Source organism: Oncorhynchus masou, chromosome 27 (genome assembly GCF_036934945.1).
Source record: "Oncorhynchus masou masou isolate Uvic2021 chromosome 27, UVic_Omas_1.1, whole genome shotgun sequence".
NCBI classification, from domain to species: Eukaryota; Metazoa; Chordata; class Actinopteri; order Salmoniformes; family Salmonidae; genus Oncorhynchus; species Oncorhynchus masou.
In genome coordinates this window covers 45,389,288-45,413,094 of record NC_088238.1, presented here as the reverse complement: position 1 = coordinate 45,413,094, position 23,807 = coordinate 45,389,288, and the positions used below count along the sequence as shown (strand labels likewise).

General features: G+C 40.8%; 1 protein-coding gene and 1 gene segment (V, D, J or C); both read right to left on the bottom strand.

Moving 5' to 3' along the window:
- Nucleotides 1-4,554: 4,554 nt before the first annotated feature.
- Nucleotides 4,555-8,003, bottom strand: LOC135516277 (uncharacterized). Its single transcript, XM_064940445.1, has 6 exons — nucleotides 7,943-8,003; nucleotides 7,436-7,780; nucleotides 7,243-7,272; nucleotides 5,341-5,523; nucleotides 5,116-5,150; nucleotides 4,555-5,019 (listed from the first exon to the last, which is right to left on the bottom strand). Exons 1-6 carry the CDS (start codon nucleotides 7,983-7,985, stop codon nucleotides 4,885-4,887), a joined length of 771 nt encoding a protein of 256 aa, XP_064796517.1. The 5' UTR covers nucleotides 7,986-8,003; the 3' UTR covers nucleotides 4,555-4,884.
- Nucleotides 8,004-13,288: 5,285 nt separating this feature from the next.
- LOC135515502 (Ig kappa chain V region K29-213-like) lies at nucleotides 13,289-13,758 on the bottom strand. The segment is given in 2 exon segments: nucleotides 13,289-13,647; nucleotides 13,743-13,758. Coding segments are annotated over 2 exon segments (375 nt in total).
- Nucleotides 13,759-23,807: the final 10,049 nt, after the last annotated feature.

Below are 23,807 nucleotides of genomic sequence, written 5' to 3'. Positions count from 1 at the left end.
TGTTCTCATTTCAGTTTATGAGATGGCATGATTATGATTGGTCATCTCATATGCACACAGTCAAAGGTATCAGTATTATTACTCTGCTTATGAATGCTTTCTCAGAGAGCACACTAGTCATGCACTTTTCTGTGATATGGTACTCTTGAATGTATAAAATGAAGTGCTTTTACATTTACATATTGTCTCATTCTGATGCTCTGAAAATTACCAATAATACTGTAGGCCCTGATCTACTATATCTCCATAGGATTCACAGAAAGAGATTGTATCGTTATAATTTGTATATCCTTTCAAAACTTTCTCAAGTTATTGAACAAATTCTGATAGATGTCAGGCATAGCATGTTATATAAAGTATTTTTTCCGTTGTCTGATGAGCATAGTGACAAAAACAGTTTGTGGTCTGCATATAAACATGTGGTCAAATCAAATCAAATTGTATTTGTCATATACACATGGTTAGCAGATGTTAATGCGAGTGTAGCGAAATGCTTGTGCTTCTAGTTCCGACAATGCAGTAATAACCAACAAGTAATCTAACTAACAATTCCAAAACTGCTGTCTTATACACACAAGTGTAAGGGGATAAAGAATATGTACATAAAGATATATGAATGAGTGATGGTACAGAGCAGAATAGGCAAGATACAGTAGATGGTATCGAGTACAGTATATACATATGAGATGAGTATGTAAACAAAGTGGCATAGTTAAAGTGGCTAGTGATACATGTATTACATAAAGATGCAGTAGATGATATAGAGTACAGTATATACGTATACATATGAGATGAATGATGTAGGGTATGTAAACATTATATTAGGTAGCATTGTTTAAAGTGGCTAGTGATATATTTTACATCATTTCCCATCAATTCCCATTATTAAAGTGGCTGGAGTTGAGTCAGTGTGTTGGCAGCAGCCACTCAATGTTAGTGGTGGCTGTTTAACAGTCTGATGGCCTTGAGATAGAAGCTCTTTTTCAGTCTCTCGGTCCCAGCTTTGATGCACCTGTACTGACCTCGCCTTCTGGATGATAGCGGGGTGAACAGGCAGTGGCTCGGGTGGGTGTTGCCCTTGATGATCTTTATGGCCTTCCTGTAACATCGGGTGGTGTAGGTGTCCTGGAGGGCAGGTAGTTTGCCTCCGGTGATGCGTTGTGCAGACCTCACTACCCTCTGGAGAGCCTTACGGTGGTGGGCGGAGCAGTTGCCATACCAGGCGGTGATACAGCCCGCCAGAATGCTCTCGATTGTGCATCTGTAGAAGTTTGTGAGTGCTTTTGGTGACAAGCCAAATTTCTTCAGCCTCCTCCTCCTTCTTCACGATGCTGTCTGTGTGGGTGGACCAATTCAGTTTGTCTGTGATGTGTATGCCGAGGAACTTAAAACTTACTACCCTCTCCACTACTGTTCCATTGATGTGGATAGGGGGTGTTCCCTCTGCTGTTTCCTGAAGTCCACAATCATCTCCTTAGTTTTGTTGACATTGAGTGTGAGGTTATTTTCCTGACACCACACTCCGAGGGTGTGGTTCAGAAAGAAGGTTTGGTGAAGGTTCCCTATATTCCCTATAAAGTGCACATACTGTACTGTACCTCTGACCAGAGGCACTTCTTTTGACCAGGGCCCATAGGGTGCTATTTCAGAAGCACACTTGTTATTTGGTTGATGCTGTAGAAAGATATCAGCTTTGTCAGTGAAAAGTAAGCCTTGATGTGTACATGGCCCACCCTCCTGCCTCCCTGAAAAGTAACAATATAAAAATTATGGGCTGAATCTGTTGGACCTGAGGGTTTGTTAATAATCAACCTCCTCAGAATCTCTCTGTCCAGCAGAAAGTGAAATCGAGTGTGTGTTGACCAAAAACACAACAAGACGTGTCCAAGACCTTAGCAACACAATTAGCAACATGATTGTTTGTATGCACATCAAACTGCCTTGGTAACAAACCATAACAAATATAGCACAAAACGTTTATGTTTTGTTGTTCAGTGGAAACTTCTCACCACAAAGACCTTTGTATGAGATGTACGTGTTTTTTTCCATCCCTGTTCACACCAGCAAGGTGACACTGACCACAGGTCGAGGATGTTGTGTCTGCAGCAAATGCATCAGATGAGAGTTTGCAGAGAGCCTCAACCTGGACTCAGGGGTAGACGTAACATAGTAAATGTAAATCTGGGACACTCCAATTAGTATGATATGTTACGTTTCATATGGTATGTATTAATTTGTGGATGGCTATCATCCATTTCGTATGATATCCTCTCTGGCTCAGGCGTGCCACTAGCGACCCACCTCGACAACATCCGGTGAAATTGCAGAGTGCCAAATTCAAAATACAGAAATAGTAATAATAAACATTCATAAAAATACAACTGTTATACATCGGCTTAAAGATTAACTTCTTGTTAATCCAGTCGCTTTGTCAGATTTCAAAAAGGTTTTACAGCGAAAGCATACCATGCGATTATCTGAGGACAGCGCCCCGCTTACAAAAGCATACAAACATTTTCCAACCAAGTAGAGGAGTCACGAAAGTCAGAAATAAAATTAATTACTTACCTTTGAAGATTTTCATCTGGTTGCAGTCACAAGAGACCCAGCTACACAATAAATGTTTGTTTTGTTCAATAAACTCCCTCTTTATATCCCAAATACTCTGTTTTGTTGGCGCATTTTGTTCAGTAATCTACTGGCTCAAAGGAGGTCAAAACATGCAGACAAATACATCCTAATAGTACTGGTAAAGTTAGTTGAAACATGTCAAATGATGTTTATAATTAATCCTCAGGTTGTCAATTGTCTAAATAATCTATAATATTTCAACCGGACAATAGCGTATTCAATAGAAAGGAAAAACAACGAAGGGCACGCACACGGTCACACGCGCAAACCAGCACTGTATGCTTCCTCAGTCCATTGACAGAAAGTTCTCATTCTTCTTCATTTTTCAGAAAACAAGCCCGAAACAATGTCTAAAGACTGTTGACATCTCGTGGAAGCCATAGGAACTGCAATCTGGGTCCTAACTCATTAGATATTCAATAGGCATTCAATTGAAACCTGCCCACATCAAACAAATCCCACTTCCTGGATGGATTTTCCTTAGGATTTCATCTGCCATATCCGTTCTGTTATACTCACAGACATTATTTTAACAGTTTTGGAAACGTTAGAGTGTTTCCTATCCAAATCTACCAATTACATCCATATCCTAGCTTCTGGGCCTGAGTAACAGGAAGTTTACTTTGGGCACGCTTCTCATCCAGACGTCGAAATACTGCCCCCAAGCCATAAGAAATTTTAATTAAGTTATGAAATACAATTCATATTATATGTTATGAATTTGCAAAACATACTATTTGTTACAAATTCTATTTTATTGTGGCAAACGTTAGCTATGAGGCTAATGCTAATGTTAGGTAGGTGGCTAACATTAGCTAGGATAGGGGTTAGAGTTCGGTGTAAAGGTTAGGGTCAAGGTTAGGGTTAATGTTAATGTTAGGATTAGGAGTTAGGGTAAAGGGTTAAGTTTAGAGGAATGGTTAGCTAACAAGCTAACTAGTTGCTAAGTAGCTAAAATGTAGTAAGTAGTTGCAACCTTTGGGTTGCTAGAGGTTCACATTAAATGGATAATCATCCCTCCCGACCAACGACCCTACTTTTTTTTTGCCTTAAGCAACCTTCTGTCTTATGTAACCATACCAAACGTAACTTAACATACTAATTAGAACTAACCCTGATTTACATTTACTATGTTACGTCTAGTGTATGAGACCAGGCTGAGAGCATTGACAACTGCCTCGGCACACAACATTAGTGCAGTAGGACTATTGTTTATGGATGGGTTCCCTATGCATGCAAACACATCATGTATGCACTATGATTGAAGTATGCCTACAAGTGCACAAAAGTGTTCAAGAAGTTGAAAAAAACTAACATGTTATGGACTGTTTGAACATAGCCCACTAAATGCATGGTTATTTTACTGAACAGCAGATTTGCATTTTTTTGGCAGTGTACTGCTGGCGGTGTACAGGTGTCCCAAACCCCAGATGTCCACTCATATCATTGTACATCATGCATTCAAATAAATTCAACCATACAATTACGATAACAACAGCAGATAATGTTTTGAAGTATAATAGTGTTTGTCATTGTACACTTCACACTGTGCACAACTCTCTAGTCTAGAGCCTGGAGTAGTTTAGTTTTGGTCAGGTATTTTCAGTCTAGCGGTAGGAATGGACATTGATGTGGGGCCTGAATGCTGATAAGAGATTGTGTGGTTAGATGCAGAGACAGAGAGAGAGAGAGACAGAGATACAAACAGAGAAAGCTCCAGGCCAGTCTTGCTGTGGTGCAGGTTGCTGTGGTGCAGGTTGCTCAGAGAGAGAGAGAGAGAGAGGACTTTACCTCAGTGGAAAATAACAAGGCCTATCAGTGTTACCATTATCATACACGTTCAAATATATTATACAAACTAGTGCCCTTCATTTTGTTGCGGTTTGCCTCCTAAATCTTATTACACAGAATTAGAGATACACGCCCAGGGCCATGCCATCTTTAATATCAAAAAGTAGTAAAATATTGGTAATCAGTAAAAAAAATATTATAATAATATTACACTATCTTTCTGTCAAGACTATGATAGGCCCAGTGATGTTCACCTCAGCAGGTCTCACTCAACACTGAGCTGCTCCTTCCTGTCACTCACAACACAGGAAGTGATGCGTTCCTCACTGGCCCCTCCTCTACCTCAGCACTCAATCACGATGGCTGTCACAAGGGGATTTTTGACTACTACTATTCAATGTACTACATCAGTTCTTTATCAGTGCTACAGTACACTGATATCAACATTGAAACATTTGACAATTATCTTGTGGCAGCATAAACAACATTCGACTCCATCTCCATCATTTGACCTTCATCTCTCTTCTGATTTCTGGACCTCTTCTGACGGAAACTCAGTGCTGAGTAGTTCAGAGACTCTGGGTCCTGATCCGGATCCTGTAGAAAACATATAATAAGGTTAGAGGTATCAAACAATTCTAATCAAGTACAGTTATCTGGATGTCATTTACAAAATATGACAGTTTCTATTACCTGGCTATTTTGTGGCTGCAGTTGAGCCTTGATACCTGAGTAAGGAAAGAGTCATTTGGGTCAGTACACAAACAGTTATTCAAACATACATTTTACGTTGTGTGTTACTGTAAAGAAATTTGGTCAGAGAGAAATACCCTAAGCATGTGTGTGTGTGGTTTGCTTTCAATTGATATAATCTGAGATATACACTTTTTAGAAAATGTTTATGGTCCTCCATCGTACCTGTGTTATGTGTTTTTGTGTCTCGTCTGATCTTGAGGACCAGGATGAGGATGACTATCAGTAGAACAGCAGTCACAACACCCAGGATCACAACCAGGGAAGGGAGGTACGTCGTTCCATCATCATCCTCTCCTACTAAACTGATAGTTCCATCACAGTGTTTTGGTTTTGCTTCGGCAGTGCCTTCAGAAAGTCAGAGTGAAAGTATGTTTTAGAAATGTTTACAAATTAATAAAAAATTAAAAGCTGAAATGTCTTGGGTCAATAAGTATTCAACCACTTTGTTAGAGCAAGCCTAAATAAGTTCAGATAAATGTGATTAATAACAAGTCACAAAATAAGTTGCATGGACTCACTCTGTGTGCAATATTAGTGTTTATTAACATGAGTTCTGAATGACTACCTCATCTCTCTACCCTACACATACAGTTATCTGCAAGGTCCCTCAGCAGAGAAGTGAATTTCAAACACAGATTTAACCACAAATACCAGGGAGGTTTTCCAATGCCTCACAAAGAAGGGTACCTATTGGTAGATGGGTAAAAAAAAAGAAGACATTGAAAATCCATTTGAGCATGGTAAAGTTATTAATTATACTTTGGATGGTGTATCAATACACCCAGTCACTACAAAGATACAGTCGTCCTTCCTAACTCAGTTGCCGGTGAGGAAGGAAACCACTCAGGGATTTCACAATGAGTTACAGAGTTTAATGGCCGTGATAGGAGAAAACTGAGGATGGATCAAAAACATTGTAGTTACTCCACAATACTAACCTAAATGACAGAGGGAAAGAAAGTCTGAACAAAATAAAAAATATATTATTGTTTGCAATAAGGCACTAAAGTAAAACTGCTAAAAATGTGTCGAAGAAATTATCTTCATGTCCTGAGTAGAAAGCATTATGTTTGGGGCAAATCCAACACAACACATCTCTAAGTATCACTCTTCATATTTTCAAGCATGGTGGTGGCTGCATCATGTCTTGTCATCGAGAAGGACTACATTTTTTTAAAGACAAAAATATACATAATAACACTAAGCACAGGAAAAATCCTTGAGGAAAACCTGGTTCAGTCTACTTTACAACAGACAATGGGAGACAAATTCACCTTTCAGCATGATAATAACTTAAAACACATGGCCAAATATACACCGGAGTTGCTTACCAAGACGGCATTGAATGTTCCTGAGTGGCTGAGTTACAGTTTTGACTTAAAGTCAAAACTTAAACTTAACTTAAATTTACAGGGGTGGCAGGTAGACTAGTGGTTAGACCTTTGGATTAGTAACCGAAAGGTTGCAAGATCTAATCCCTGAGCTGACAAGGTAAATATCTGTTGTTCTGCCTCTGAGCAAGGCAGTTAACCCACTGTTCCTAGGGCCGTCATTGAAAATAAGAATGTGTTCTTAATTGGCTTGCCTAGTTAAATAAATATATTTCTGCATTTCATTTTCAATAAATTTACTAACATGTCTAAAAACATGTTTTCACTTTGTCATTATGGGTATTTTGTGTCAATCTATTTAATCAGTTTTGAATTCAGGCTGTAACTCAACAAAATGTGGAATAAGTCTAGGGGTGTGAATACTTTCTGAAGGCACTGTACATGAGAAAGACAGGGAATTAGTAATTAGTAAGAAAAAATATGTATTTTTTGCAAAAAATTATAATGATGAAAAATATGTCCAGCAATGGTTTGCCTTTGTTTCATGATAACTCCTGATTTGGTTGATAGGCATTTTATCTTTGTCATTATAGGGTATTGTGTGTAGATAGGTGAGATAATTATTTTTTAATCCATTTTGAATTCAGGCTGTAACACAACAAAATGTGGAATAAGTCAAGGGGTATGAATAGTTTCTAAAGGTGCTGTACATGAGAAAGAAAGAGAAACTCACTTTTTGTCGATGACTCACCTCCGTTGTGCCCTATAACATCGAGATTAGTCCAAATAAACAATTCATTTTTTCTCAATTTTTATACTAAAAAATATGTCCAACAAAGGTTTGCCTTTGTTTTATGACAATTCCTGATTAGGTTGTTATTCATTTTCAAATGTATCAAACGGCAGATAAATAATTGAAAACGTACCTTGAATTTTTAGAACTGTTGCGTTGACAAAGAACATGTGGCTATGTGGATACAATCCACAGAAATACAGGCCACAGTCAGCTATTTCCACATTTATGATTGTGAGAAAGACAGTGGTGTTGTTGCTGAACATTTCAAAATGGCTCCTTTGAAAACCATTGTGGAGATCAGGTGTTGAGTTAAAGCTGTACATAGACGAGATACACACAGGCTCTGATCCGTTAAGTTGCTTGAACCATGCTGTGTGTCCCACAGCCGTTGTAAGATTGGAGCACTGCAAGGTGATGGTATCCCCAGTACGGACCATCATAGTCTGACACTGAGAAACCAACACAGAGACCAAACCTGAAACACAGAGAACAAAGTGAATTACTATATTAGTTGAAATCACGTTAGAAATCAGGAAAAAGTGCTGCACTGAACATTCCGGTTTTCCTTGACGGATGCACTCAATCTTATTCTCATACTGTCTCTACAGTATGTTAGATTTAACAGTAGCTTACTTACTCAATCCATAGAGCAGTAGAGCTGGTAGGAAGGTTTTGGCCATTCTGTGTGTAGATCTATTCTGCTCTGTCTGGTTGTGAATCAGAGAGCACTATTCACTCTGAGATCACAGTGAGATCAAAGGTGATTTCATTGGTAGTGGGCATGGTAGTTGGTATTGGACCACAATGTCTATTTACAGAAAGCAAAATTGACACAGATGTTTTCTGTGGATTGTAAAAAAAAAAGTTTAGCATAGGTGTGTTGAATTAAAATGGAGATAAGTGTTTGGGTTCATATACAGTAGGTGTTTGGGTTTAGTGGGGATAATAGGTGACCATAAGACTTCCCCTTATCAGGGTTAGTGCTCTTAAGGCTTTGTTTGTATTGTACCCTACAGATGGATTATACCAGTTCAAACTAACTATCCACTACCCAGCTAGCAATGAGGAATCTGCCCACAAGCGGCCCTCTTCCGGGGGACCAGAACTGATTGAATCCGCCTGGAATCTGGTGTCGGACTCGGCCCGGAATCAAAATGAATGACTGCCCAGAATTGGCCCAAGTACATCGGGCCGTTTCCGTCTAAATGAATTCAGGCGACTATGTCGGCATCTTATCAGAATCCCCCCCAGAAGCATCCCGATGCAAATTTAAATAAATGTATACAAAATTACCCGATTTACTCATTTTAAATATTACTATTATACATGTTTTACATAGAAATGATACCCATCCACAATTTAAAAAATAATTGTATGTATTTATTACACCCTTTTCGTGATGTCAAGTTGTCTTGTTCCATCGCTGCAACTCCCGTACAGCCTCAGATGAGGCGAAGGTCGAGAGCCGTGCGACCTCAGAAAAACAACTCCGCCAAGCCGCACTTCTTCATGACATGAATCCAGCCGCACTAATGTGTCAGAGGAAGCACTGTACACCTGGTGACCATGTCAGTGTGCATGTGCCTGGCCCGCCACAGGAGTCACTGCAGCGCGATGAGATAAGGATATCCCGGCTGGCCAAACCCTCCCCTAACCCGGACAAAGCTGGGCCAATTGTGCGTCGCCTCATGAGTCTCCCAGTCGCGGCCAGCATGGGTATTGAACCAGCATCTGTAGCAACGCAGTTTGTACTGCAATGCAGTGTTTCAGACTGCTATGCCACTCGGGAGGCCCTATCTACAAAGTATCAAAATACTAAAATACTATGATTTTTGGTCCCAGTTCGTACCTGTATTTGCACATGGTGTAAAGCATTCAGAGGTAAAGGGCTCAAGTTTGGCTAATTGATGTAGAAGAAAAATGTATAAATTCACAGTTTGCATAAGAGTTACAGTGAAGCCATGTCAGTAAGTTGAGCCAAGGTAGAAGACAATGTCAGTAATCTTTAGCATAAATAGCTACTGAAACACATGAGAAATGGACTAGGCAGTCTACTGTAGATATGCTCATACAGTACTTACAAGTGAAATGCAGAATCACCAGACAGATAATAATGGGGTCATCTTGCAGTCCATCCTTCATGGTTACTCTCGCCTGCCCTGAACCAAATGAACTGGTGCAGTACTGTGATCTGTAGGCTTCTTGCCTGACAGTTACAGAGAAAGACAGAAAGTCACCTATTCTCTCTGATTGGTGGGAGATTTATCAAATAACACCCGTCCTGGTAGGTGTGTGAACAGACACTGCACTTCTTACAAAGAGAGCATTTACTGTAAATCATATACATGTATATATATATATACAGTCTATTTCTCATTTACAACTGCGACCTGGCCAAGATAAAGCAAAGCAGTTTGACACATACAACAACACAGAGTTACACATGGAATAAACAAACATACAGTCAATAATATGGTACAAAACAAGTCTATATACAATGTGAGCAAATGAGGTGAGATAAGGGAGGTAAAGGCAATAAAAAGGCCACGTTGGCGAAGTAAATACAATATAGCAATTAAAAACACTGGAATTGTAGATGTGCAGTAGGTGAATGTGCAAAGTAGAAATACTGGGTTGCAAGGGAGCAAAATAAATAAATACATTAGGGGATGAGATAATTATTTGGGCTATTTATAGATGGGCTATGTTTTATAGATGGGCTGTGTACAGGTGCAGTGATCTGTGAGCTGCTCTGACAGCTGGTGCTTAAAGCTAGTGAGGGAGATAAGTGTTTCCAGTTTCAGAGATTTTTGTTGTTTGTTCCAGTCATTGGCAGCAGAGAACTGGAAGGAGAGGCAGCCAAAGGAAGAATTGGTTTTGGGGGTGACCAGAGAGATATACCTGCTGGAGCGCGTGCTACAGGTGGATGCTGCTATGGTGACCAGCGAGCTGAGATAAGGGGGACTTTACCTAGCAGGGTCTTGTAGATGACCTGGAACCAGTGGGTTTGGCGACGAGTATGAAGCGAGGGCCAGCCAACGAGAGCGTACAGGTCGCAGGGGTGGGTAGTATATGGGGCTTGGGTGACAAAACGGATGGCACTGTGATAGACTGCATCCAATTTGTTGAGTAGTGTGTTGGAGGCTATTTTGTAAATGACATCGCCGAAGTCAAGGATCGGTAGGATGGTCAGTTTTACGAGGGTATGTTTGGCAGCATGAGTGAAGGATATTTTGTTGCGAAATAGGAAGCCAATTCTAGATTTAAATTTGGATTGGAGATGTTTGATGTGAGACTGGAAGGAGAGTTTACAGTCTAACCAGACACCTAGGTACAGTATTTGTAGTTGTCCACATATTCTAAGTCAGAACCGTCCAGAGTAGTGATGCTGGGCGGGCGGGCAGGTGTAGGCAGCGATCGGTTGAAGAGCATGCATTTAGTTTTACTAGCAGTTGGAGGCTACGGAAGGAGAGTTGTATGGTATTGAAGCTCGTCTGGAGGGTAGTTAACACAGTGTTCAAAGAAGGGCCAGAAGTATACAGAATGGTGTCGTCTGCGTAGAGGTGGATCAGAGACTCACCAGCAGCAAGAGTGGCAATGTGTACAGTTGAAGTCGAAAGATTACATACACCTAAGCCAAATACATTTAAACTCAGTTATTCACAATTCCTGACATTTAATCCTGTCTTAGGTCAGTTAGGATCACCCATGTGCAGTTGCAAACCGTAGTCTGGCTTTTTTATGGCGGTTTTGGAGCAGAGACTTATTCCTTGCTGAGCAGCCTTTCTGGTTATTTCAATATGCGACTCGTTTTACTGTGGATATAGATACTTTTGTACCTGTTTCCTCCAGCATCTTCACAAGGTCCTTTACTAATGTTCTTGGGTTGATTTGCACTTTTCGCACCAAAGTATGTTCATCTCTAGGAGACAGAACTCGTCTCCTTCCTGAGCGGTATGACGGCTGCGTGTTCCCATGGTGTTTATACTTGCGTACTATTGTTTGTAGAGATTAACATGGTATCTTCAGGTGTTTGAAAATTAATAATCTGTCTATAAACAATTGTTGGAAAATTTACTTGTGTCATGGACAAAGAATATGTCCTAACCGACTTGCCATAACTATGGTTTGTTAACAAGAAATTTGTGGAGTGGTTGAAAAGCAAGTTTTAATGACTCCAACCTAAGTGTATGTAAACTTCCGACTTCAACTGTATATCTATGAGGTATGTAGAGTCAAAGAGATTCTTGTGGTGTGCAAGCACAAGGTCTCTCTTGAATTTTTTATTTTTATTTTTTACATTTCAACTAGACTAAACATAATAAAATAAAGGTTCAATAAAAAGGCACTTCATCTGTGATAAGAAATAGATGTGTCTTGGTGTTCCTCCATTTCTCATGGTGTGATGGAGCCTGACACATATTCAGCTAAACTGCTATTACTTTAATAATATTGTAAATTTGTTATTGTGGTGGCAGAGATGTTCTGTAGACAGAGAATAGAGACATACGGAGTGTAAAATTGGTTTATTATGTTATGTCTTAAAAAAAATCAAAATAATGACGGCTGACTATGACCTGTCCTCGTTGTGTGGTGCTGGCTGTTGTGCAACTTTCACTATGAGTAGATCTATTGCAAGAGGCCTAAATCATTTTCCATAACATGTGGTACTGCGAGACATCACATCAGTAAGTAAACTTTGTCCTACACATTTGTGTTGAGAGGCTTTTGCTGCACTAAGGGTCTGTTTCACACCCACTAAGCAGTGTGAACTGTAAGGGGCCCTAAGGGACAAAGTGGAGAGTAGTGTGGGTGCAGGTCAGTCTTCCTGTGTTAAATGTCTATAAGAGGTTAGTTTCCATCAGTGGAAAGTTACTGCAACACTTCCATCCTTCACCACAAGGCTTTGTAAACAGACCATAATATCTGAGACAGTTAATAGCATCTGTCTGTAAAAAGCGCCATATCATCATAGTATGCAATGGGTTCGATTTATTCAAATTCAAACAGTTGGAAACACTTTATTTTCCTTTACACAAGTAACTGGTTTACTGTTGCTAAAATGGGCACAACAAATAAATACAAATAATAACAATCTGTAAAGGTGCCCTTGAGCAAGGCACTTAACCCTAATTGCTCCAATGGTGCTGTACAATGGTGACCCTGGCTGTGAACCCACTCCCTGCGGGTGTCTCAGGGGGAGTTGGGATTAGCAACAACAACACAAAACATTTTCATTACACACTAGTGTACCAAGACAAATATAAGCACCACCCCTAATTGTTATTATTATTATTATTAAAATAAAAAAATAGCAATGCATTCAATTATTTCAACATTGTATAACAAACAAGCTATGACCACTGTTTTATTCACATGTGACTGCTTATGCATTCAAATATAGTTAATGAAGCTAGAACTAGTTAATAAAGAGTTATCTAGTATAAAAGGATAATTGGTTCATTCATCCAGTTCTACTGTCTGATCCCAGCATACACCACTGTCTCCATGTGACCTCTCTGTCTTCTAGAAAAATAGTGAAGTTGGTTAAAGACAGGCTTCACAATAGACTTCAAACAATATAAAATGATTCCTGCCTACCCCTACATCTGACCTGGTAACTGCAGGACCTCCTGTCTGTGAGACGAGTCCTAAAACGAATGACAAAAAAGATTAGGATACTTCTCGTTCTTCCACTACTGAAACAACAACAAATGGTGACATCAATGAATATCAAGGGATAGTAACTTACCTCTGCACTGCACGCATGTTGTGTTGTTCATCTTGTACATGATGCAAACCAGGACAATGATCAAGGTGAACGTGACACACAATACTACACCCAGGCAGGACACCAAGAGAAGAGGATCTGCTCTATGGTCTGTTGAAATTCAAACAGTAATAGAAGAAACCAGAATAGCAAGTAAATGTATGTTCTACACAGTAGACTATACAATAGATATAAAATGAAATAGAAGCCGAATCATATACCCTCAATGTCCAACTTGGTCCCGTTCCCAAAGAGTATCTCCCCACATGGGGCCACAGCACAGTAGTAAGTCCCAGCATCAGAGAGGCTGAGGTTCCTCTTGGGGAGGTTGTAGACACATCTCTGTGTAGGAGACCCAGCCTCAGGGCTCTTCCCACACTGATCACTCTTGTCTCCATGGGTGTAAATGATTCCTGGATGGGATTCTCCTGAGCCATGTCTGAACCAATAGACACTGTGGTCTCCTACACAGGTCTCAGTGTGTATTGTACAGTTCAGAGTCACAGAGCCTCCTGGCTGGACTGACTCAGACACAGGCTGCTGGAGCACAGATATGCTGTTAGACTCTGAATCTGAAGAAGGTGAGTAACTAATGTAAGACCAAGTGGGTGAAAAACAAGCCATGCATTCATCGCTAGCATTTGATGAAGTAGTTGCAGAAACATACCAATATACAGTGCCATACATTTTGAAATTGAAGATGCAAATGTTTAGTTACTTTTGACAAATAAAACAGTTCCCTCTTCATATGTGAGCTCATAGATGACTGTAGTGGAACAAAAGTATGTAGCTGAGTCCCCTGGCCCTGTGTTGGATATGGTCAAGTTACAGCTGTAGTCTCCTCTCCTCACACCCAAACGTTTGGTCTCAGTAAAGTCCTTGATAAAGTTGTTGGAATAATAATTATCTTGGCCAACATAAAGAGATGATGTCATGAGGAGGGGTTCCTGTCCAAAACTCTGCTTGAACCAATGAAATCTGGTCACCGACACATTAGGACAAAGGCAAGTGAGAGTCACAGTGCCTCCCAGCTCAGTAACCATCACAGGGATTGGTTGGATGACGTTTGGTTTGGTGAAAGCACAAACTGTCAAAGCAAACAAACAAAATGGAACAAAGTCACAGGCATTTCTACCCATTACAGACAGCATCCACTTCGCTTATTATATTCAAACTACATACTACAAATTATTAAATAAGGAACTAAATTAAAATGTCTTACTCTTACCCAAGTTGATTTAAAATATAAATACTTCTCTATTCATCATTGTAGAATTACTCCCTTCTGCACTGTATAGTGTGTGGGTCTGACAGTGGGGCACCTTATATATGATGGCACTTTATATGTACCCATCATACAGTAGGAGGGAACACTGAAACTAGAGATTTTATTGGCTGACGACAATCTTAGAAGTGTGTCCTCTGGCTTACCATAGTGTGAGCTTCAGGGGAATGACTTTCCAAGAAGACATTATCAAGCGATTCAGAGTTACTAGATCAAGGCTATCAAATATTTGCCTGATACGGCTGTTTCTTTTTTGAGAAAAATTAAACATTTTCTGAAATGAAATTGATGTTTGGACAAGAAACAGTGAAATATCTCTAGTGCTGCTGATACTACCGACCCTAACCCAGCCCAGCCCAGCCCAGCCCAGCCCAGCCCAAGGGTTAAAGTGATCCATAATGTAAATTTACCCACCACTGCATAGAAGCTGCATTTCTGGCTATTGGTTTTCATCATAAGCCTCCAACATTAAATACTAATACTATTTGTAACCGCAATTGAATAATATATGGTACTGTTTTCTATATTGTAGAATAATAGTGAAGACATCAACAGTTTGAAACACATATGGAATCATGTAGTAACCCAAAAAGTATTAAACAAATACAATTATATTTTAGATTTTAGATTCTTCAAAGTAGCCAACATTTGCCTTTATGACAGCTTTTCACACTCTTGACATTCTCTCAACCAGCATCAGCTGGAATGCTTTTCCAATCGTCTTGAGTTCCCACATATGCTGAGCACGTGTTGGCAGCTTTTCCTTCACTCAATTGGGTTGAGGATGGGTGATTGTGGAGGCCAGGTCATCTGATGCAGCACTCCATCAATCTCTTTATTGGTCAAATAGCCCTTGCACAGCCTGGAGGTGTGTTGGGTCATTGTCCTGTTGAAAAAACAATGATAGTCCCACTAAGCGCAAACCAGATGGGATTGTGTATCGCTACAGAATGCTGTCGTTGCCATGCTGGTTACGTGTGCCTTGAATTCTAAATAAATGACTGGCAGTGTCACCAGCAAAGCACCCCCACACCATCACACCTCCTCCTCCAAGCTTCATCTACTCTGCGTCTCATAAAGACACAGCGGTTGGAACCAAAAATCGCAAATTCTGACTAATCATGACTTAAAGACAGATTTCCACCAGTCTAATGTCCATTGCTCGTGTTTCTTGACCCATTAAGTCTCTTCTTATTATTAGTGTCTTTGCAGTAATTAGACTATGTAGGCCTGATTCACACAGTCTCCTCTGAACAGCTGATGTTGAGACGTGTCTGTTTTTCACGCTCTGACCATAGAGAGCCCTTAGTTCTCTATGGTGTAGTAGGTCAGGGCGTGACTAGGGGTGATCTAGTATAGATATTTCTATGTTGGTGCTAATGTGGTTCCGAATTAGAGGCAGCTGTTTATCGTTGCCTCTGATTGGGGATCATATTTAGGTAGGCTTTTTCCCCACCTGCATTTGTGGGATATTGTTTTGTGTTTGTGCACTACTTAGTTACTTTTAGTTGTTTGTTTATTAGATTTATTGTTTTTTTCTTTAAGTTTCACTTTGCAATAAATATGTGGAACTCAATATCTGCTGCGCCTTGGTCCCGTTCTTATGACAACCGTGACATTGTTACTTGAACTCTGTGAAGCATTTCTTTGAGTTGCAATCCGGGGTTGAAGTTAATTGCCAATTTAGGAGTCATCATGTCAGCTAGTGCTGAGGCATGGTCCTAGGGCTCAGGTCCTCAGAGAGAGAGAAAGAGAGAATTAGAGAGAGCACACTTAAATTCACACAGGACACCGAATAGGACAGGAGAAGTACTCCAGATATAACAAACTGACCCTAGCCCCCCGACACAAACTACTGCAGCATAAATACTGGAGGCTGAGACAGATTATAACTGGTAGTGTATGTTTTGTTGGCTTAATGTTAACTCGAGACCCAAATTAGAAATTGAATGTCCCACTGTGACAAATCAACTTCCAATGACTCAAAGTAAGAATAAATAATGTGTGATTATAGATGTATTCTCAGAAACCATAGTTTAAGAAATCCTGCACATTTTAGGGTTTGGAAAATGCTTCAGCTTGTTTGTTGCTAGTATTCTTGACATGCTTGGCACATCTACCTGAGCGGCAGGGGTCTGGTGTTTACCGTTCAGATGAAGAGAGGTGTGTAAAGAGTCCCACACCCTCAAATCAACCAGGCATTTACTCTTACAAACTATTTTGCACATTCTATCTGTTGGCAGGTGGACAGGAAATATGGCGAGACATACTGAGAGAGAGAGAGAGCGAGAGAGCATAAGGGACATTTCATCCCCCAGTGTTTCATTTCATCCCCCAGAGACCCAGTGATGTTCACCTCAGCAGGTCTCATTCTACACTGAGCTGCTCCTTCCTGTCACTCACACCACAGGAAGTGATGCGTACCCTCACTGGCCCCTCCTCTACCTCAGACCCCAATCATACTCTCCTTATAAGGTGCTTCACGGAATAGGGGGATGTGATCAATGCAAAGCCAAGACAGGAAATACTAAGGGAAGAATAACATCAAGGCAATTTTGCTTTAGCTCTTTATTTGTCTTTAGAAGTGATCAGTATAATACAGTTGTTTACTGTTGGGTGCTTTGACCCTCAGGGTCACCCTATAAAAAAATTACCAAATCTCTAACACACAACAGAAATCTAAATTAAGAGAGGTCAAAAGAGGCAACCACTCTGTGACCATTAAACAGTTGTGTTTTGACTTCTAACTCCTCCTCTCTAACCACACCCTGAACCACAGAGCTGTGTGACCTAACTGAGTTGGAGAGGGCTACAGTGGCCTTGAGGTACAACTCACAAACACTACAGAGATATTTACTGATTTGCATATCAATATTTAATTTAACTACACATACAATATAGAAGGATTTAAACTTAAATTCAGAGACATGACATATCAATGTATTCAAAGATATGGCCAACCAAACTTCCATCCTCCTCCACTTTATCATCTTGTAGCAGCATACACTACATGGGGGTCCAGCTCCTTCTCTCTTCTCCTCTCCATCTTCCTCTTCTTAGAGGTGAAATTCAGAGTGGCATAATTCAAACACCGTGACATAACCAACATATGCTACTTTCAAGATTTCTGAACTGCTTATATTTCAGTATTTAATCATACAGTATTTACCTGATCATTGTGTTATTGTCTTTGAGAATCAGGTCCTGAATATGATATAAAAGAGAGACGAGACAACGGATTCATGTGTCATTCCATTCTAGTGTACACACTGACTCATGGGGAAAACATCCTCAATAAAGGTGCAGTTCACAGGTCCAATATAATCATGAAGTGGAATCCTACCTGGTTTCTGTGTTTTTGTGCCTCGTCTGATCTTGAGGACCAGGATGAGGATGACTATCAGTAGAACAGAAGTCACAACACCCAGGATCACAACCAGGGAGGGAGGTATGTTGTTCCATCATCATCCTCTCCTACTAGACTGATAGTTCCATTACAATGTCCTATTAGATGACATTTTATTCAATCACTTGGTGGTCCTTTTAATCACAGACGTGAACATTTTGCGTTTTTGTTCCTTAATTATCATTTTACATCTACTTGACAAACATTGAGAAACTCACTCTTTAGATGACTCTAGTATTTCCTCACCTCCACTGTGCCCTATAACATTGTGAATAGTAAGAATAAATAAGTATTTTTTCTCAAAATTATGACGGTAAAAAAAAATGTTTATCAATCATTTGCTTTTGTTTCACGATAACTCCTGATTCCATTGATAACATTTTCAAATCTATCTATCGTCTTATGTGGCAGGGCTTGCAAACAATTACAGACTACAAAGGGAAGCCCAGCCGCGAGCTGCCCAGTGACACGAGCCTACCAGACGAGCTTAATCACTTCTATGCTCGCTTCGAAGGCAAGCATCACTGAGGCATGCATGAGAGCATCAGCTGTTCCGGACGACTGTGTGATCACGCTCTCCGTAGCCGACGTGAGTAAGACCTTTAAACAGGTCAATGTACACAAGGCTGCGTGGACAGACAGATTACCAGGACGTGTGCTCCGGGCATGTGCTGACCAACTGGCAGGTGTCTTCATTGACATTTTCAACATGTCCCTGATTGCGTCTGTAATCCCAACATGGTTCAAGCATACCACCATAGTCCCTGTGCCCAAGAACACAAAGGCAACCTGCCTAAATGACTACAAACCCGTAGCACTCACATCCATAGCCATCAAGTGCTTTGAAAGGTTGGTAATGGCTCACATCAACATCATTATCCCAGAAACCCTAGACCCACTCCAATTTGCACACCGCCCAAACAGATCCACTGATGACGCAATCTCTATTGCATTCCACACTGCCCTTTCCCACCTGGACAAAAGGAACACTTATGTGAGAATGCTATTCATTGACTACTACTTAGCGTTCAAGACCATAGTACCCTCAAAGTTCATCACTAAGCTAAGGATCCTGGGACTAAACACCTCCCTCTGCAACAGGATCCTGGACTTCCTGACGGGCCGCCCCCCAGGTGGTGAGGGTAGGTAGCAACACATCTGCCACACATTGAGCTACCATACCGCGAGAGTTTGGACATCTGTTTTGAAGCCAGGGCATGAGTCTGAGTCGTATTTTTGGGTTAGTGTTACACAAATAATTGTATATTTTCAGTTACAAAACAGACAATTGTTATATTTTATTAGAAGTACTGGTGGTGGGTGTACTGTGACTGGCACCCTGATATTGGCTACGACAGTAAGTAGCTACATCCCACGCCTTTGCCGGACATTAGTGCTTGGTGTTGTTGCCGTTCATACCCTCCCCATTGAGTAGTATACACCTGTAGCGACCCGCACAGACAGCTGTGTGTTATGTGTTAGGCTAGGAGGTGGTTGTGTTGTACTGACCAGTACGGGGTCCGACATGTCAATCAACCTGCTATCTGCCAATCACGGGAATGCCTGGAATGTTCTGATGCCGGGCATCCTGGTGGTTGGCGGAGTGGCGTGGAGGGGGTTGGGCAGGGGGTGGAGCATTGGAAGTTAAGACCAGGTTCAGCCTTTGTTCTCTCTCTCTTACGTCTGGGCTTCCCAAGAGAAGGTCACGATTGGCTTGTGAGTTATCTGTCATCTTTTTGGCGTGTGCTACGGCCCAAACAGTAGCCTGTGTAAAGTTGGTTTAATAAACCGTCAATTCGCAAACTCAAGCCTCTGTCTGGACAATTGTTCATTTATGATCTAGTCAGGTCATTACAATATGTACTGTGTGAATTAAGGTCACATCTAGATGGTTTTTAATATTAGTTATTGTGTATGCTGCTATCCTACTTGAAATAGAATAATGGGATGGTAAAACGTGGCCACGTTAGCTATGGCAGGCGACATGACCATGATATAGCTGTTCACTGGTCGCTGGCTTATTGTCATTCAGCAAAATCAACCATGCAAAACAGACTGGATTGGCAACAAATCTGCACAATAAGCTGATTTGTTTCTATACACCCAATTGTTTCGACACATCCACTCGCCCATACTCCGGTCACCAGATAGGGTTGCAGCTACCTATACTTGTTTTTAGCTCATGATCATATCATGCAGACCTGTCTGGGTGTCAGTGCTACTAACCCACTGGTTCCCAAACCTTTTTTCCCGTAACTCCATTTTGATATACATTTGTCTTTGCCACCCAACCATGCAACCATGTAAAAAAAGTTATGTAGTCAACGGCCAATGATTACTTTTATAATTGCAGCTATGACAGACTATTACAAGTCAGTACTTTTGACAGTTTTTTCAATGTGAAGGAAGTAAGGTTTGAAGTGACTGAAATGCATCAGAAAGGCATTGGGAAGTTGAGATGATCATGTTGTGTGATATTTTGTGTAGAAAAGAACTTCATCATTGATGATATTCTTTGTTCCACAGTCTGATTTAGTGCTTGACCTTGTCCAGTCTGTTCTGGCTTCTGGGAATTGTAGAGGGAAACAGAAGACACAAACATGTTCCTGAGAGTATTATCCTTCAGTGATGGGGTCGTAATATTTTGTAGTTTAAACCATTCTTAAGATAGAGTCACATTTGTAGGAGAAGAAAACTGAAACCGCTCTATTTACTACAACCGCATCTAGCGGCTGCTAGAGGTTACTGACGTAACCCTGGTACTATGAACCAGCTGATATGTTTTTATTTTATTTCAGAGTTTCTCTGGCGACACTTAGTTTAAAATCAGGTGACCCCACATCAGGTGACCCCTAGTTTGGGAAACGCTTCACTAACCAATAATATTAGGTCAACACTGGCTCCAGCCTTGTAGTTCCTGTCACCTCACCCTGTGGTTGATGCATTTGTCACCTTTCTAATGTCAGTTAAAAAACAAACAGCAGGAAATGGCCATTAGCTGACACCTATAAAGGACTCTTTTCACGCTTGAATCAAACTCTGTTTGTTGTTCCTGGTGAACTTTGGCAAAAACTTACAGTAATTAATACTGTTATTTTTCATTTCATTTGAAAATATTGTTCATTAGTGTACATACAGTGGGGAGAACAAGTATTTGATACACTGCTGATTTGGCAGGTTTTCCTACTTACAAAGCATGTAGAGGTCTGTAATTTATTATCATTTGTACACTTCAACTGTGAGAGTCGGAATCTAAAACAAAAATCCAGAAAATCGCATTATATGTGTCACGCCCTGGTCTCTTTATATTGTGTTTGTCTTCATGTATTTGGTCAGGCCAGGGTGTGACATGGGTTTATTGTGGTGTGTTTTGTCTTGGGGGTGTATAGCATAGTCTATGGCTGCCTGAGGCGGTTCTCAATCAGAGTCAGGTGATTATCGTTGTCTCTGATTGGGAACCATATTTAGGCAGCCATATTCTTTGAGTAGTTTGTGGGTGATTGTTCCTGTCTCTGTGTTTGTTGTCACCAGATAGGCTGTATAGGTTTTCACGTTCCGTTTGTTGTTTTGTATGTTTAAGTTATTTCATGTCTCGTTCGTTTTCATTAAAGAACATGAGTAACCACCACGCTGCATTTTGGTCCGCTTCTCCTTCAACAGACGAACGCCGTTACAGTATGATTTTTAAGTATAATAATTTGTATTTTATTGCATGACATGAGTATTTGATACATCAGAAAAGCAAAACTTCATATTTAGCACAGAAACCTTTGTTTGCAATTACAGAGATCATACGTTTCCTGTAGTTCTTGACCAGGTTTGCACACACTGCAGCAGGGATTTTGGCCCACTGCTCCATACAGACCTTCTCCAGATCCTTCAGGTTTCTGGGCTGTCGCTGGGCAATACTGACCTGCAAAGATTTTCTATTGGGTTCAGGTCTGGAGACTGGCTAGGTCACTCCAGGACCTTGAGATGCTTCTTACGGAGCCACTCCTTAGTTGCCCTGGCTGTGTGTTTTGGGTCGTTGTCATGCTGGAAGACCCAGCCACGACCCATCTTCAATGCTCTTACTGGGGGAAGGAGGTTGTTGGCCAAGATCTCGCGATACATGGCCCCATCCATCCTCCCCTCAATACGTTGTAGTCGTCCTGTCCCCTTTGCAGAAAAGCATCCCCAAAGAATGATGTTTCCACCTCCATGCTTCACGGTTGGGATGGTGTTCTTGGGGTTGTACTCATCCTTCTTCTTCCTCCAAACACGGCAAGTGGAGTTTAGACCAGAAAGCTCTATTTTTGTCTCATCAGACCACATGACCTTCTCCCATTCCTCCTCTGGATCATCCAGATGGTCATTGGCAAACTTCAGATGGGCCTGGACATGCACTGGCTTGAGCATGGGGTCCTTGCGTGCGCTGCAGGATTTTAATCCATGACGGCGTAGTGTGTTACTAATGGTTTTCTTTGAGACTGTAGTCCCAGCTTTCTTCAGGTCATTGACCAGGTCCTGCCGTGTTGTTCTGCCTGATCCCTCACCTTCCTCATGATCATTGATGCCCCACGTGTTGAGATCTTGCATGGAGCCCCAGACCGAGGGTGATTGACTGTCATCTTGAACTTCTTCCATTTTCTAATAATTGCGCCAACAGATGTTGCATTCTCACCTGTCACGCCTTGGTCTTAGTAATGTGTGTTTTAGTTTATTAGTTAGTCAGACCAGGGTGTGACATGGGGTTATTTTGTATTGTATTTCTGTATTGGGGTTTGTAGTGTTTGGGTTGGTAGTTGATTAGGGGTGTGTGTGTGTGTGTGTTAATTAGGTTGGCTGCCTGAGGCGGTTCTCAATCAGAGTCAGGTGCTTCTCGTTGTCGCTGATTGGGAACCGTATTTAGGTAGCCTGTTTTTCGCCTTGTATTTCGTGGGTGATTGTCCCTGTCTCTGTGTTAGTTTCACCAGTCAGGCTGTATTAGGTTTCGTTCTGTTTGTTGTTTTTTTTTGTATTTATTAGTTATTCGTGTTAGTTCGTTCGTTTTGTCTTCATTAAATAAACATGAGTAACTTACACGCTGCATTTCGGTCCGACTCTCCTTCAACTAAACAAGAACGCCGTTACATCACCATTGTGGAGAGGTTGGAGTCTGTTTGATTGAGTGTGTAGACAGGTGTCTTTTATACAGGTAAGGAGTTCAAACAGGTGCAGTTAATACAGGTAATGAGTGGAGAACAGGAGGGTCTGTGAGAGCCGGAATTCTTACTGGTTGGTAGGTGATCAAATACTCATGTCATGCAATAAAATGCAAATTAATTACTTAAAAATCATAATGTGATTTTCTGGATTTTTGTTTTAGATTCCATCTCTCACAGTTGAAGTGTACCTATGATAAGTTACAGACCTCTACATGCTTTGTAAGTAGAAAACCTGCAAAATCGGCAGTGTATCAAATACTTGTTCTCCCTACTGTATAAGTGTAGATATAGTGTAAAAATCTGAAACATGTTAATGTTAATTTTTCATCTGATTATTCAGGACTTTATTATCTGTCCTCTTCCTTCTCTCTGCTGGTCTCAGAACAGCCAATCATGCCTAGTGATCGTCATTATAGTCATGTAAGACAGCCAACCCCCTGCCTCTCACTCTAATCTGACAGACAGAATGACTAGTATACACCCGTGGTGGTCGGTGCCGTTTAAGATAAAGTATGATAATTTTTTTAATGAACATGGCCTTATTTCTATAATAGCATATTGGATGAATGTCATTCATATTCCATTCACCCATCTCAACGTAAAATCAATATGTTTTGTCTACTACATGATTCCAAAATATTCCCTGTACCCATCATGAGGTTAGTACAAACTAGCCTATGAATGAAAGTTTACAACGTAGGTTCAATGGTCGAGAGAATTTGGAGTAATCAAGATGACAGACAGTGACACATTCAATACCACCTTGCACACTGTTTCCTGCATCTAGCTGATCAAGGGTGTAATCATTAGTCCAGCAGTTGCAAACAAGAGTTTTTATTGGACAAATTCAGGTAT